At 61.5% G+C, this 14,386-nt stretch overlaps 1 protein-coding gene across 3 annotated transcripts; it reads right to left on the reverse strand.

Moving 5' to 3' along the window:
- Positions 1-1,958: 1,958 nt before the first annotated feature.
- TTLL1 (TTL family tubulin polyglutamylase complex subunit L1) lies at positions 1,959-12,976 on the reverse strand. Of its 3 annotated transcripts, none has more exons than XM_055143438.1 (11): positions 12,840-12,976; positions 10,622-10,781; positions 9,824-9,940; positions 8,231-8,439; positions 7,230-7,410; positions 7,006-7,140; positions 5,938-6,046; positions 5,531-5,674; positions 4,837-4,923; positions 4,406-4,569; positions 1,959-2,244 (listed from the first exon to the last, which is right to left on the reverse strand). In XM_055143438.1, exons 3-11 carry the CDS (start codon positions 9,934-9,936, stop codon positions 2,118-2,120), a joined length of 1,269 nt encoding a protein of 422 aa, XP_054999413.1. In that variant the 5' UTR covers positions 9,937-9,940; positions 10,622-10,781; positions 12,840-12,976; the 3' UTR covers positions 1,959-2,117. The 3 variants fall into 3 exon arrangements, with proteins under 3 accessions (XP_054999413.1, XP_054999412.1, XP_054999414.1); XM_055143437.1 differs by lacking the exon at positions 12,840-12,976 and adding an exon at positions 12,498-12,624; XM_055143439.1 differs by lacking the exon at positions 10,622-10,781 and having other exon boundaries at positions 12,840-12,881.
- Positions 12,977-14,386: the final 1,410 nt, after the last annotated feature.

Genomic DNA, 14,386 nt, shown 5'->3' on the forward strand with positions numbered 1-14,386 from the left:
GGGAGGGGATTGGACAGGCGGGTCTGTGGGCGGGCCGGATCGGACGGGTCAGCTTGCACACTGGGGACTCAGGTGGGAGGATGTTGGGTGTCGGGGAAGAGGCTGTCGGGAGGTGGGTAGACGGCAGGGGGGGGCTGCCCTGCTGGTGGGGGCCGTGTCCCCCAAAAGAGAAGAAGAACAAAGGACACGGGCCGGAGCAGACGCAGACCCCTCATGCTCGCTCCCTGTGGGAGTCCCGGGCAGGCCACGGCCAAGGGGTGCATGTTTGACGGGTGAGTGGGGTGCACACAGCCCTCACGGAACAACGCACCCGCCCCCTCCTGCCTCACCCCCAGCCCAAGGCCTTGCCCCTCTCACAGGTCCTGAGAAGCGAAACAGGCAGAAAGGGGGAGGTGAGGCACCAGCCATGTCACCCCCTCCTAGGTGAGGAGACAGCAGTGACCGGGTGACCAGCTCATCCCAGAGGCCAAGGAGACAAGTCCTTTGGGGGACAGCACAAGTGCTGCTGACCGAGAGCAGAGTGGTGACAGATCACAGTGATGACAGGGCCCCAGCGAGACACCATTTGTACCACCCTCCCGTCCCCGGCACCCTGAGCCCCTGCCAGCCTCCTCCCTCCCTGATGGACTCAAGAGACAGGGATGCCAGTGGGTCCCCACCGTGCTGCTCTGCGTGTCTCAATCACCCACGTGCACCCAAGGAAGTGGGGTGGCCGTTACCCAAACATGAGGAACCAGAAATCCGTCACTGAGGCCGGGAGGTGGCCCAAAGGAGCACATGGCAGGCATCCGGAGACCCCGAGTTCCATCCCTGAGCCCCCCCCGACTGGTGGTCCTGAACACCACCATCCTGGTGCTGATGGCTCCAGGCCGTGAGCGCCCGAAAAGCACATTGCAGGGCCTGTAAGTCCTGCTGGCCAGCATCACCCAGACTGGCCCTCTGGGCACCACTGAACTGCCAGATGCCCCCCAGGAAACCTCATTCAGATCCTTACCGAAGAAATGTGTCTCCTGAGAGCACCTGGACACAGGCCTGTGAGGACAAGGTGCCCTCAACTAAGCATCCCGTGCTAGAGACATGAAGCCGTGGGAGATGAGATCAGAATTGAGGTTGGAACGGGACTCCAGGCCTCACTGTAGGAGGGACAATAGTGGCCGGAAGGGACAGTGACGGCAGAGCCCGATCTCGAACCAGGAGATCCTGGGCCCTGGCCCCAGCCGCACAAATGAAAAGAATCTGGTTTGGTCTTGGCACAGAATTCCCCAGACCAGACGATCCCTCTATCCCCTTATTCAGGGATAAACTTTAGTTCTGATCCCCCGTGACTGGGCTCGGGTCCAGGCCAGTAGCAGAGGGGCAAGGAAGGTTCCATCCCTCCATTGCTGGGCGTAGCTGGGGGGGTCTCCCTGATCACTGAAGTCACGATTCCTCCTCAAAGCCTCCATCGAGTCCCCAGACTCTGGAATTGGGGCTCACCTTCCCCCCATGTGCCTTCTGTTTTTTATTTTTTTTTTGCTTTTTGGGTCACACCTGGCGATGACAGAGTTTACTCCTGGCTCTGCACTCAGAAATCACTCCTGGCGGTGCTCAGGGGACCCTATGGGATGCTGGGAATTGAACCCGGGTTGACCGCGTGCAAGGCAAACGCCCTACCCGCTGTGCTATCGCTCCAGCCCCCCACATGCCTTCTGGAGAGCCGTTTCTGGGTGTGTCCACCATGATAGGCCCGCAGTACACAAGACACACTGTCTCCTGGAGCTATGAGTCATCCGGACATTTCAGGGGGGGCCTCGGGGGGAGGGGCTCAGCTCTGCAGCCCCAGGACAACCGTGATGTGTGGGGGTGTCTGAAGCGGGGATGGGGGCTGTCCTTGGGGGCCTGAGCGCTGCCCGCGGCCTCCAGGTCATCTCCAGGTCCAGCCTCAGAGTTCCGCGCTGTGAAGGATTGAGGGGCGTGGGGAAGAGCCGACCCCAGTCACACCTTTATTTACGGACAGGCTTAGGGGAGGGAAAACAGAGACTCTAGAAAAAAACGGAAATTCCAAAATAGGCGACTCCTCGTAGGGTGTAGACGTGGGGGGTTGCTCGGGGCTGGAGTCCGGCGTGGCCGGCTCTCCTTCACTTCCAGGTCAGGACAGCTCTCCCCGAGTCTCGAGAGCGGACCCCCCTGGGGCCCAGCGCTGGTGCCTGCCGGCCCCGCAGCTCCCGCTCAGCCCCGTCGCCCTGTGCCAGCTCCTCGTCGTACCTGGGGAGAGAGGGCGTGTCAGGGCCCTTGCCCCCTTCCCGGGCCGGTGCCCGCCAAACGCCACCAGGGCTGCGGCGCATGTCCGATCTCCCCGGATGAAATCTGTGGCCAGCCCAGCCTCCCCCTGGCACTGTCCATTCAGGCCACTGCAGTGGGCACCAGGCTGGGGCTGGGGGCTGCCCCTCAGTGCCCGAGGGTCATGATCCTTGCCCGGAGTCCCGCCCGGGAGAGGCCCACGCTGTGCAGTGGTTTCAGGCTGGGCCCAAGGTGGCCGGTCCTAGGCGGGGAAGGTGGATGAAAGGGCTGAGTGCCGCTTCGTATGTGAGAGACCCAGGTTCGATCCCCGCACCCCTGGGTCCACAGAGCACTGCCGGGAGTCACCCCCAAACAGAGAGCACCCTAACTCTTTTCCCCCCACCCCACCACTGATCTCTAACAAAAGGCAGCGGGAGGGGCCGAATCAGTCGAAGTTTCTAGGCTTTCTGCAGTGGTGCTGTTCCCCCCTTCCAGGCCTGCAGCTGGAAGCTTCTCTTCCTTCATTTGCTGACACTGTTGAATCAAATGCTTATTTAATTTAACCCTTTTCAGATGTCCTTGGCTGGCGGGCAGAGGGACTTCTTTTTTTTTTGTCTGCTTTTTGGGTCACATCCAGAGATGCACAGGGGTTACTCCTGGCTTTGCACTCAGGAATTACCCCTGACGATGCTCAGGGAACCCTATGGGATACTGGGGATCTAACCCGGGTCAGCCGCGTGCAAGGCAAACGCCTTTCCCGCTGTGCTATCACTCCAACCCCTGGACTTCTTTCTTGAGGTGTTTTTTATTTAAAAAAAAAAAAATTGGAGGAGAGGGCATTTGGGCCACACCTAGCAAAGCCCAGGGTGACTCCTGGCTCTGTACTCAGGAATCACTCCTAGTGGTTCCCAAGGAGATGCTGGGGGTTGAACCCGGGTTGGCTGTGTGCAAGGCTAGCACCCTCCCTGCTGTACCATCGCCCCAGCCCCTTATTTTATTTTTTGTTTTTGTTTCTGGGCCACACCTGGCAGTGCTCAGGGCTGACTCCTGGCTCTGAGCTCAGAGCTATCTCCTAGCGGGGTCCAGGGAACCATATAGAGTGCTGGGGATCAAACCCAGGTCAGCTTCGTACAAGGCAAGCGCCCTACCCACTGTGCTCTCACCAGAGGGAGAGATTTGGTTTGTTTTGTTTCGGGGTCATACCCGGTGATGCTCAGGGCTTGGTTACTCCTGCCTCTGCGCTCAGGAATTACTTCTGGTAGTGCTTGGGGGACCATATGGGATGCCAGGGATCGAGCCCGGGTCAGCCGCGTGCAAGGCAAGCACCTTCCCCACCGAACTATCTCTGTGATAAATGGAATTTGGAGGTGGCCCCTCCAGTGGCACCAGTGGCCGTGCAAGGCTATGCTCTGCCCAGTGGTACAGGCTTGAGAATTTAGGGCTGGGTGGGCAACAGGGTGCCGCTGAGTCCCAGCAGTGCTCTGGGGCCACGGAGCAGTGGGGGTCGGACTCAGGGCCTCCAGCTTTCCACTGTTACTGCCCCTGCTGAGAGTCTGACGCACACACAAACAGGCACTCAGACACACACACACACACACACATGCAGGCACTCAGATACACAGGCACACACACACGTAGGACTCACACAGACATGCACACACATACATGCAGGCACTCAGACATGGATGCACACACACACATGCAGGACTCAAACAGATACACACGCAAACACACATGCACACACACACATGCAGGCACTCACACAGACACACACGCACAAACACACATGCAGGCACTCACACAGACATGCTCGCATGCACACACAGGCAGGACTCACACACACACACACATGCACTCACATGCATGTAGGCACTTAGATACACATGCATATAGATACACACACAAGCACACTCACACAGGCATGCACACACACAGACACATGCATGTAGACACACAGGCACTCACACATGCAGACACACACACCAGGCATGCAAACAGACACATGCACACAGACACACACACACAGAGACACACACACGCAGGCACACACACACATAGATACATGCACACAGGCCGCACGCACACAGACACACACGCAGGCGCGCACACACACACACACATGCATACACACAGCCCCGAGACTCACAGGATCTCATAGTTGCCGAGCGCTTCCCTGGGGGGCGACTTGTTCCACTTGCAGTCAGGGATCTCGCCGTTGGGGACAGCGATGTTGAGGGTGTCGTTGATGAGGTTGTACTTGAGGATCCGGTCGTTGGCGGTGCTAGAGGTGAGCGAGGGGGACGCGTTGACCTCGAGAGGAGAAGGCAGAGAGCCGTTGGCAGGTGTGGTCCTGGCCCCCGCCAGCACCCGGGGACCCCCAGTCGGGGCTGGGCACAGCAGGGCGGGGCCCAGCGGGGTCGCAGAGGGCACAGCCGCCAGGCTCAGGGGGCTCAGGTGGGGCCCCAGGGGTGCCCTGGCCGCCTGGCCCCGCCTGGGTGAGCAGGCATGGCTGGTCAGGACCCCCGGGGGCCCGAGGCCACACAGCCCGAGCCCCCCGGAACACGAGGCCGGCGTTACCTCGATGAGCCAGGGCTTGAGCCTGTCGTCGATGATGATGTCGTAGCCGTAGCACTCGAAGCAGTGCTTGTCGTTGTTCATCACCGGCTGCGGGCGGGGGCGGGTCATGGACGGGGACAGCCGGGGACAGCCCCACCTTACGGCTGCGGCATAACCCGAGCAGCCCTCCTCGACCCCCCTTCGCGTGGGCCCCGCCAGCGGCACTGCCCCTGGGACCGGCTCGCCCAGTGGAGGCCTGCGGTTAACCGGGGTGGGGGGGCCGTCTCCCCACAACGGGCCGGACGGCAGACGGGGCCTCGGCCGGGCACTGTGTGTCCCTCCCCCCGGCACCACCAGGGTGGCCCCACTGGTCAGGGCCCCACTGGTTAAGTGGCCAAAAGTCAGGGAAATGCAAACATAAGTAGATCAAGACAAAGACCCCAAAGGCCCCTCCTCGGAGCCCACTGAGTGCAAAACACTCCGTGTCGGGCCAGAAGAGCTGAGGGCATGCAAGGGGCCGGGGGCCGTGGCTACTGAGCAACCCCCGCCAAAGCTGCGTTAGACAAAAGTGTCCGCTCCGACCTGAGCACTGCACCTCGCCCCCAGTGCCTGACTGCCAACGCCACCCACTGCTCAGCCCGCACCCACCGCCGACCCTCAGCCACCACCCGGCAACACCCACCACCGGCAACACCCACCGCCCGGCCGCACCCACCGCCACGGCCTTCAGCGACTGCACGATGATCCAGTGGATCTCGTCGAACAACTTGCTGGTCACCTCGCGGCCTCGGGTGCTCTCCAGGTAGAGACGCAGGTTGTTCACCGTCCACTTGCCCCCGTGGATGTGGTTGTAATCCTCCTGGGGGCGGATGCGGGGACGCCTCAGGGCACTCACAGGAGGGGCGGCCAGAGCCTCCCTCACTTCCTTTCAGCTCCTGCCACAGGGGCCATCCCTCTGCTAGAATGTTCCATCCCCCGTCTGGGTCACCGGCCCAGGCACTGCTTCCTGCCCCGACCCACGTCTTGGCCTGGAGGACCGTCCTGGACACAGACCCCCCATCCCCTGTCCGCCCCCCCACCCAGGACAGCCCTGGGCGCAGCCCGCCGTCCCTGCCCGCTCACCCCGTGCTTCTGGATGGCCACGTTGGTGAGGTGCACGAACATGTTGTCCAGCTCGCTGGTGCTGGGCGTGTACTTGACTGTGCAGAAGCGGCAGAAGCCCAGCTTGTACCTGGGCGGGGAGGAGGGCAGCTGCGGCTCAGGGAGCACTGGGCTCCTTCTCTTAAAGGAGCAGCTTCTACAGGGTGGGGCTGGGTTCCACCCCCAGCGTTTCCCGAGCACTCCCGGGCGCTGCCAAGGCGGCCCTCAGCACCTCTAGAGAGAGCCCCCCACAAAAGAAGGGCTGACTTAGAGGGTGTAGGGCACATGGAGCCCCAGGAACAGACAAGAGCGGCGGGTTTGCTTTACACCTTTAAAAGCAGCACTATAGGGCGAGGAATAAATAAAATAAAAACAAAAATAAAACAGCTCTCTTTACTTTTTTTTTGTGGGGGCCACACCCAGTGGTACCCCGGGGTTACTCTTGGCTCAGTGCTCTGGGCTCACATAACGCCCTACAGTGCTCAAGTGTTACTCCTGGATCAGTGCTCAGGGATAACTCTCTGCAGTGCTCCTGGTGTTACTCCTGGATCAGTGCTCAGGGATCACTCTCTGTAGTGCTCAGGGGGACATATGAGGTGCCAGGGATGGATCCAGAGTTAGCCGCATGCAAGGCGAGTGCCCTCCCCGCTGTGCTATCTCTCTGACCCCTTTTATTATTTTTTTGCTGCTTTCATCTTAATAATAGTTCCATTTTATTTTCATATTTGGGGCTACACCTAATGGTGCTCAAGTGGTCAGACAAACCACCCCCGGACCATCTCTTCCGCCTCAAGCCTGGCCTTTTTTTTTTTTTTTTCTTCTTGGGTCTCACCCAGCAATGCACAGGGCTTACTCCTGGCTCTGCGCTCAGGAATTACTCCCGGCGGTGCTCGGGGGACCCTATGGGATGCCAGGGATCAAACCCGGGTCGGCCGCGTGCAAGGCCAACGCCCTACCTGCTGTGCCATCGCTCCGGCCCCAGCCCCGCTTCTCGAAAGCCTGAGGCGCGGTGCTGGCGCCACGCTCGAGGACCCTTGGGCCCGGCCTTACATGTAGCAGCGCAGGGGCCGGTAGGTGGACACCAGCACGTAGAGCCGCAGGTCGAACTTCCTGCCGCCGATGAGCAGCGGGTTGCTGATGTAGAGCGAGATCACGTAGGCCTCCTTCGTGGACTGCGACATGAACCTGCGGGGCCAGGCGCCGACACTCAGGGCGCTGCCGGCTCGCGGGGCGGGGCACGGGGGTCGGCGGTGGCGGGGGGGCCCCCCACGCACGAGGACGTCTTACTGTCCCGCGACCACTTCTTGATCTGCGAGAGCTTGTTGATGAGGAAGATGCCCTTGCCCTGGGCCTTGCCGCACGGCTTCATGATCCAGGTGCTGGACGGGCATCTCCGGAACTCCTCCACGAACAGGTTGTAGTCGGCAGGCAGCATGTACGTGACCGGCACGAAGTCTGAAGGAGGAGGCAAATGAGCGCGGTCTGAGGGCGGCCCCAGCTCGGTTCCCGCCAGCACCCCCTGACGCCCGGGGCCCGAGCACTCGGTCAAACCTGTCTTTTTGTTTTGTTTTTTTTTTTGTTTTGGTTTGCTTTCTGGGTCACACCCAGCGGTGCTCAGGGGTTACTCCTATCTCTGCACTGAGGAATAACTCCTGGCAGTGCTTGGGGGACCCTATGGGATGCTGGGAATCGAACCTGGGTCGGCTGCGTGCAAGGCAAACGCCTTACCCGCTGTGCTCTCGCTCCAGCCCCAACAAATCTGTCTTTGATTTCCCCCGGCAACCCGGGAGCTGGTGACCAAAGCAGCCCTCTGCACCACCTGGGGAAACTGAGGCTCAGAGAAGTGTTCAGGCAGGAAGGCAGGAAAGAGGGTCTGGAACAATCCAATAGGGAAACCCATGAGGGGGTCCCCAGAGAATTGCCTTGAAGCAATTTCTAGCTTAGGGCAGGTCCCCCCAAACAGAGCCCCAATCCTGAGCACCCCTATGTTCTAAAGAACCATCCACTCCTCACTCAGTGACCCCGCCCGGCACCACTGGGCATCTCCAGCCAACATCTGAGAGGGCTTGGGGGGCCGGAAAGATAGTACAGCAGGTAGGACGTTTGCCTTGCACATGGCCAACCCGGGTTCGATCCCCAGCATCCCATAGGGTCCCCTTGCACCACCAGGAGTAACCCTGAGCATAGCTGGGTGGGCCCCAGAAAGCAAAAATAAAATAAATCCCATAAAGCCAAACAAACAAACAAACAAACACCCAGAGGGTTGGCCACACACCCAGGTAGAGGTATTTGCCGTTCTCGTCCTTCTCGGCCAGGGGGCTGCCCTCCTTCTCCAGCTCCTTCCGGTAGCGCTTGATGTTCTTGACCATCAGGTCCTTCCGCGTCAGCTCGTAGTGGTTGGGGAAGTGGTTGACAATCTGGTCGTCCGAGAGCCGGTAGCCGGTCTCCACACTGAACACATTTCGGATGGTCTGCACGCTCATCCTGCCGGCAGAGCGGCCCGGTGAAGGCACCGTGGGCCCCCAGGGCACCCGGACACCCATAGCGGGGCAGGGCGGGGCGGGGCGGGCCAGCGATGGCACAGGGTCCCTCGAGGGCAGGCCAAGCACCCTGACCCCTAGGCTGTCTACCCTCCCTGCGATTCTGATGGATTTGCTGGGCTTGGGTTTGGAGCCACACCGGGGGCTACTCAGGAGAGACCACCTGCCAGGGGCCCGGCCCCGGTGAGTGCCCCACAGTGAGTGCCCCCGGGTTTCAAGCCCCCAAACGCTTCTGACCAGCTTCCTGACTTCAGATTGGCAGGAAGGCTTCCCTCATTGCCTGCTGTCTGTCATCTGTAGTGTGTGTATGTGTGTGCACGCACGCATGTGTATATGCATGTGCATGTGCATGCATGTATATGTGTGTGTGCAAGCCAATGTGTGCACGTGTGCAGATACGTGCGTGTGCATATGTGTGAGAGTGTGTGTGATGGAAGGCCCCCAGGTCCGGGCCCAGGGCCCTCAGGGAGGAGGGGGGCATCTGTCTCTTGCTGGGCAGAGTCTCAGCCCACAGCCAAGGCCAAAATACTGCTTCTCTCTCTCTCTCTTTTCTTTCTGACTCACACCCAGCGATGCTCAGGGGTCCCTCCGGACTCTGCACTCAGGAGCGACTCCTGGTGGTGCTGGGGGGACCCCATGGGACGTCAGGGATCGAACCCGGGTCGGCCGCATGCAAGGCAAACGCCCTCCCCGCTGTACTATGGCTCCGGCCTCAAGCCTCTCTCTTTCTCTACGGGTCTGACTCACCGTGAAGGTTTGGGGCTGTCTGTTTTGCAGAGCTGGGGTGGAACCCAGGGCCTGGACTCTACCCCTGGTCACACACACCCCAGGGCCCCAAATGTTTTCCTTGGCAGGGGGCACACACCAGCAGCGCTCAAGGCTGACTCCTGGCTCTGCACTCAGGGATCACCCCTGGCGGTGCTCAGGGGAACTTGAGGGACATGGGGAATCGAACCCGGGTCTGCCGTGGGTGAGGCCATGCTCCACCTGCTGCACTATCACTCGGGCCCCACAAACTGTTCCAATCCTGGGGCTTTTTTGGCTTTTTGGGTCACCCCCAGCGATGCTCAGGGGTTACTCCTGAGCATCCCATATGGGACCCCCACAGCTCACACCTCTTGGCAGAGAGGGAAACAGGCACAAAGGCACCGGGGCCCTATTCCGGCCCCTCAGCTGAGGACTCTGGGGCAGGACCTGGGGGGACACTAACCCTCACCCAGGGGTCGGGACACAACAGGCATCCCAACCCCGGGTTAAGGCATAGGCGCGGGGCCGCCTCCTGCCGCGCCCCCAATCTCCCAGCCCTCCCCGCAGGGCCCTGCGCTCACCAGTAGAAGTTCCAGTCCTCGTTCTCCGTCACCTGCACCCAGCCCCTCTTCTCAAAGTTGTTGATCAGCACCGACTTCTCGATGTCCGTCACCCACTTGACCTTCCCGGCCATGACCCTGGAGGAGAGCCCTCACTGAGCGCCGCCCCCAGGGGGGACCGTGGGCCTGGGGGACCCCGGGCGATGCTTCGAGGCACCCAGCTTGTCACCTCCGCAGTGGGGGGGAGGGGGAGGGACAGGCCCCTCTGGTTGTCCCAGACTGAAACCTGGAAAGTGCAGCGGACCCTCCCTCCTGCCCCGACTCCCCCCAGGCCCCCCTCTGCACACGGCCAGTCTCCAGGGAAGCTGCTTTCCTGGGAAGGTGTCATGTTTGAACTGTGCACCCCCAAAAGTTCCTGCTCTAGCCCCCACCCCACTGAGCAGAGACAGTGACCAGGGCCAACCTGCCCGCCCGCCCCCCAGCCAACATGACCCCCCACAGCCTCTGGCTGCTGCCGGGGTGGGGGGCTGCTCTCTTCTGCCCCGAGACCCCAGGGCAAGGCTCCTATTTTGGGGGTGGGGGATGGAATCGCCCGCACAGGAGGGGTCTCACCGGGAGACCTGGAGCCAGCCCCCGTCTGCCATCAGCTCTGACCACCCCCACGAAGGCCACACAGCGTGCGGGCACGTCCTGCTGCCCCGGGGTAACAGCCAGGGAGTGCTTCCGGGGCGTCAGAAGGGAGCCAGTGAGGCTGCCCCTACCCTGGGCACCAACCCCAGGGGATAGGTGGCCCCCGGGGGCAGCCCCGGCTGGACCTACCATAGGTGCTCTGGAACCAGGGGGGCGTCCAGCCGCGGCTTCGCTGCCCCACTCCCCAGGTGCTAATGCAAGAAAACAGCAGGGCGGGGGCGGGGGGCCGGGCGCTGGCCGGTCAGTCTGGAAGGACCCCGGGCCTGGCCTCGTCTCGGAGGTTCTGTGACTGTGATGAAAACCAGGATGGTGTGGCTGGCAGGAGCCGCTGGCCCCATGCAGCAGCCCCCGTGCTGTCCAGGCACCCCCCCAGACGCGCCCGGCCGGCTCAGGGCCACTTCCCAGCCCAGCGATGGGCACGCAGGAGGCCAAGAGTTGGACCCGAGCTCTGCCGAGCAGCACCCCCGTGGCCCCCTGAGCACTGCGGGCCTGATCACGGCCAATGAGAAACAAGACCCAATCCCTAAGGCAGCACACGGCCAGAAGCTTCTGGAATTTCCCCAGCCACGACCCTGGGCACCTTCCCCGGGCCCGGAGCCTGGGTCCCAGTTCCTGTGCCAGTGCCGCGGCTCAGTATCGGGGAGGCAAGAGGCAGTGCACACGCTGCAAGGCCCGGAAGACTCTAGAAGTTTCCAGACCCGCCCGTGTCTCTCCCCGCTCTCTGGGAGGACCGGAGCAGCCCGATGCGTCTCTCGATCCCCCCTCACCTCACTGTCACCGCCTCTCTGGCCACAGACCCGACATGCCTTGTCATGGCCTTGAGGACAAAAGCCACAGCCCACGGGGCCAGGCCAGCGCTACAGGGTGTGGACCCCCACATCTCCTCTCTTGGGGTCCCCCCAGCCATGTGCAGCACCCCCCCCCCGCCGCTGCTGCTCACACCCACCCAGTTGCATCCTGTCCCAAGGTGGCCACCTCCTCCAGGAAGGCCCCCATCTCAATGTCAACCCTCCCCACTGGGGCAAGTGCAGTGCAGTGCAGAGCTTGGCAAAAAGGGGGCACCCTGCCCTACCGGGTCTCTGGAGGGGCCCAGGAATCTCATCACAGTGTGAAGAGGATTCTTTGGGGGGGGGGGGGCGGAGAATGGTTTGCAAGCAGTTCTCAGAGGCGTCCTGGAGATTTTGGGTTTTTTGGGGGGTCATATCTGGCAGTGCTCAGGGGTCACCTCCTGACAGTGCTCGGGACCATATGGGGTGCTGGGGAATGAACCCAGGGAGCCGCATGCAAGGAAGGATTCAGCCCCTCCCAGGGATTCCGGGCCGGCTGTGCGAAACCATGCGGTACCAGGGACCGAACTGGGACAGAACCGGGTCGGTCACACGCAGAGCCGACGCCTGGACCCCTCGGGGATTCTCAGGCGTGCTCAAGGGTGAAGAGTTTCCGTCTAGCCCTGGCACTTGGCTCCGGGGGGCCAGCTGCCCTCGACACAGTCCAAGGGGCACGCAGTGCCAGCAGCCACCGTCTCAACGGTCCCGACAACTCTCACGGCTTCCAAAGTCTGCGTGCAGCCGTCATCAAAGAGCCAGGAGCACGTGGGGACCATCTCTGCCCGCCACCCGGAGAGCAGAACCCTGCCAAGAGGCTCCCACCTCCGAGGGTCCTAATAACGCGCAGACAAAAGCCAGGAGACCCGTCCAGGGGCTGAAGCGCCAACTGGCCTTAGCCGGACCCTGAGTCCAGTTTCGATACAGGCAGCCGGGCCAGACCCGAGGGCAACTGGATCATTTTCCAGATATTTCGGGGGTGGGGCGGAATGGGCCATCGTTAAACAGGCAATAGCCCGGAGGGCTCTCCGAGCAGTGCTCCAGGGCCCCTCCTCTCTGGGGCAGGACGCCCCGCTCCCGCCCCTGCACCCAGGTTGGCATCGCAGACGCCCCACCCCACCCCGCAGACGGCCCCCTGCGACGGCCCCCGCCGGCACCGAGCTGCCCCACCCAGCCCTTACTGAGGCGAGCGGGGCGGGAAACACAAGTGTCCAGGCTGCTGCCCGGAGCTGCGGGCACCGTGCAAAGGATGCCAGCAGGAGCGGGGCCGAGTGCCAAGGCGGGGGGCGGCCCTGGCACCGCGCGATCCTGGGAGAGGCGAGGAGAAGACAATGACGGCAGAAGGTCAGCCGCGGCGCTCGGGGGCGGAAAGCGGGACCCGGGGGTCCGCACAGGCTTCCCGAGGGGGGGGGGGGGGGCCGGCCAGCAGCAGCTGCGGCAGCGGCAGCGCCCGGGGCCGCAACCCCGCCCGCGCATGCGCACCCGCCCCACAGCCTCCCGGGTCACCGCGGCCGCGGCCTCACCTGCGGGCCCCGAGCAGCAGTGGGAGCGCCGGCCCCGCCTCCAGCCCCCGGCCCGGCCGCGCCCTACTTCCGGGGCGGCGCCCTGGCAACCGGGGACGCGGCCGCCGGCGCCGCGACTGCTTCCGGGTCAGCCCAGGTGCGGTCCCGCTGGGATGATGCTAGACCGCGCAGGGGTTCGCCGGGCTGGCCGCCTTCAGGGCCCAGAAATGAGGCGGAGAGGGGTCTGGGCGGGTTAGCTGCCATCACCCCCCTCCCCCGCTCTGCTGACCAGCTTCTGTGCTGGTAAACTTGCGAGTATTTTGGTTTTTTCTTTGCTTTTCGGGTCACACCCGGAGATGCTCAAGGGTCCCTCCTGGCTCTCCACTCAGAAACGACTCCTGGGACTGGAGTGATAGCACAGCGGGTAGGGCGTTTGCCTTGCACGCGGCCGACCCGGGTTCGAATCCCAGCATCCCATAGGGTCCCCTGAGCACCGCCAGGGGTAATTCCTGAGTGCATGAGCCAGGAGTGACCCCTGTGCATGGCCAGGTGTGACCCAAAAAGAAAAAAAAGACTCCTAACGGTGCTCCAGGGATCCTATGGGATGCCGGGGGTCGAACTCGAGTCGGCCATGTGCAAGGCAAATGCCCTGCCCGCTGGACTATCACTCCGGCCCCTGCAAGTGTTTGTTCTAGATTTTTGTTTTAGGGTCACCAGTAGCACTCAGGGCTGGAGAAATGGTTCAATTCCTGGCGAATGGGGTCGGCTTGGAGGAGTTATTGGGAGCTAGGTAGTCCCCCCAGAGGAAAAGCTAAGGAAATTCGGCAGCCTCTCAACCATCTGATCACGTAAACCCGCCCTCAAGGTGGCTAAGGCTTCCCGTCACTAAGATAACGTTCCTCAAAGAGCCAAACACAAGCCTTGCATGCCAGAGAGACCCGCGTTTGATTCCCTGACACCACCTGGTCCCCTTGCTGGGTTTCTGTTTTAACATGGTTAAAAACGTTTCTCTGGACCGGTGAGGTAGTATAGGAAATACGGTACTTGCCTGTCTTGGGCCTGGTCCTAGGTTCCACCCTCAGCGCTGCTGAGGATCCCCCAAGCACCGTCAGGAGTCACTCTTGAGCACAGAACCAGGGGTAAACTCTGAGGACCACTGGCTGTGGCCAAAATTAATAATAATAATATAATAGTAATAATAGAAGAAGAAAAAAGAGGGCTGGAGAGATAATACAGCAGGTGTTACCTTAAGTGTAACCAACCTGGCTTCTATGCCCAGCATCCCATATATGGTCCCCATTCCTTCCAGGAGTGATCCCTGAGCACAGGCCCAGGAGTAAACCCTGGTCACTGCCATGTGTGAATACAAGAAACAAAACAGAGAAAGAAAAGCTATGATTTAGGGGCCAGAGCTAATACAGGGGGTGAGGCGCTTGCCTCATACTGGTGACCCCACTGGGGATGGCCCCAATGCCTACAAACAAGTACTATTTCTAGTAATAAAAATTTGGGAAAATCTCTGAGTGTTTATTAGTAGAATTTTCTACGTTAAAGTTCAACAGTTTAAT

The sequence above is a fragment of the Sorex araneus genome, chromosome 6, assembly GCF_027595985.1.
Source record: "Sorex araneus isolate mSorAra2 chromosome 6, mSorAra2.pri, whole genome shotgun sequence".
Taxonomy (NCBI): Eukaryota; Metazoa; Chordata; class Mammalia; order Eulipotyphla; family Soricidae; genus Sorex; species Sorex araneus.

Coding starts and splice junctions, on each gene's coding strand:
- TTLL1 (XM_055143438.1), bottom strand. CDS start 9,936: ATGGCCGGGAAGGTCAAGTGGGTGACGGACATCGAGAAGTCGGTGCTG. Junction 7,411..8,230: donor CGGCAAATACCTCTACCTGG/GTGTGTGGCCAA, acceptor CTCCTCCTTCAG/ACTTCGTGCCGGTCACGTAC. Junction 4,570..4,836: donor TCAAGCCCTGGCTCATCGAG/GTAACGCCGGCC, acceptor TCTCCTCTCGAG/GTCAACGCGTCCCCCTCGCT.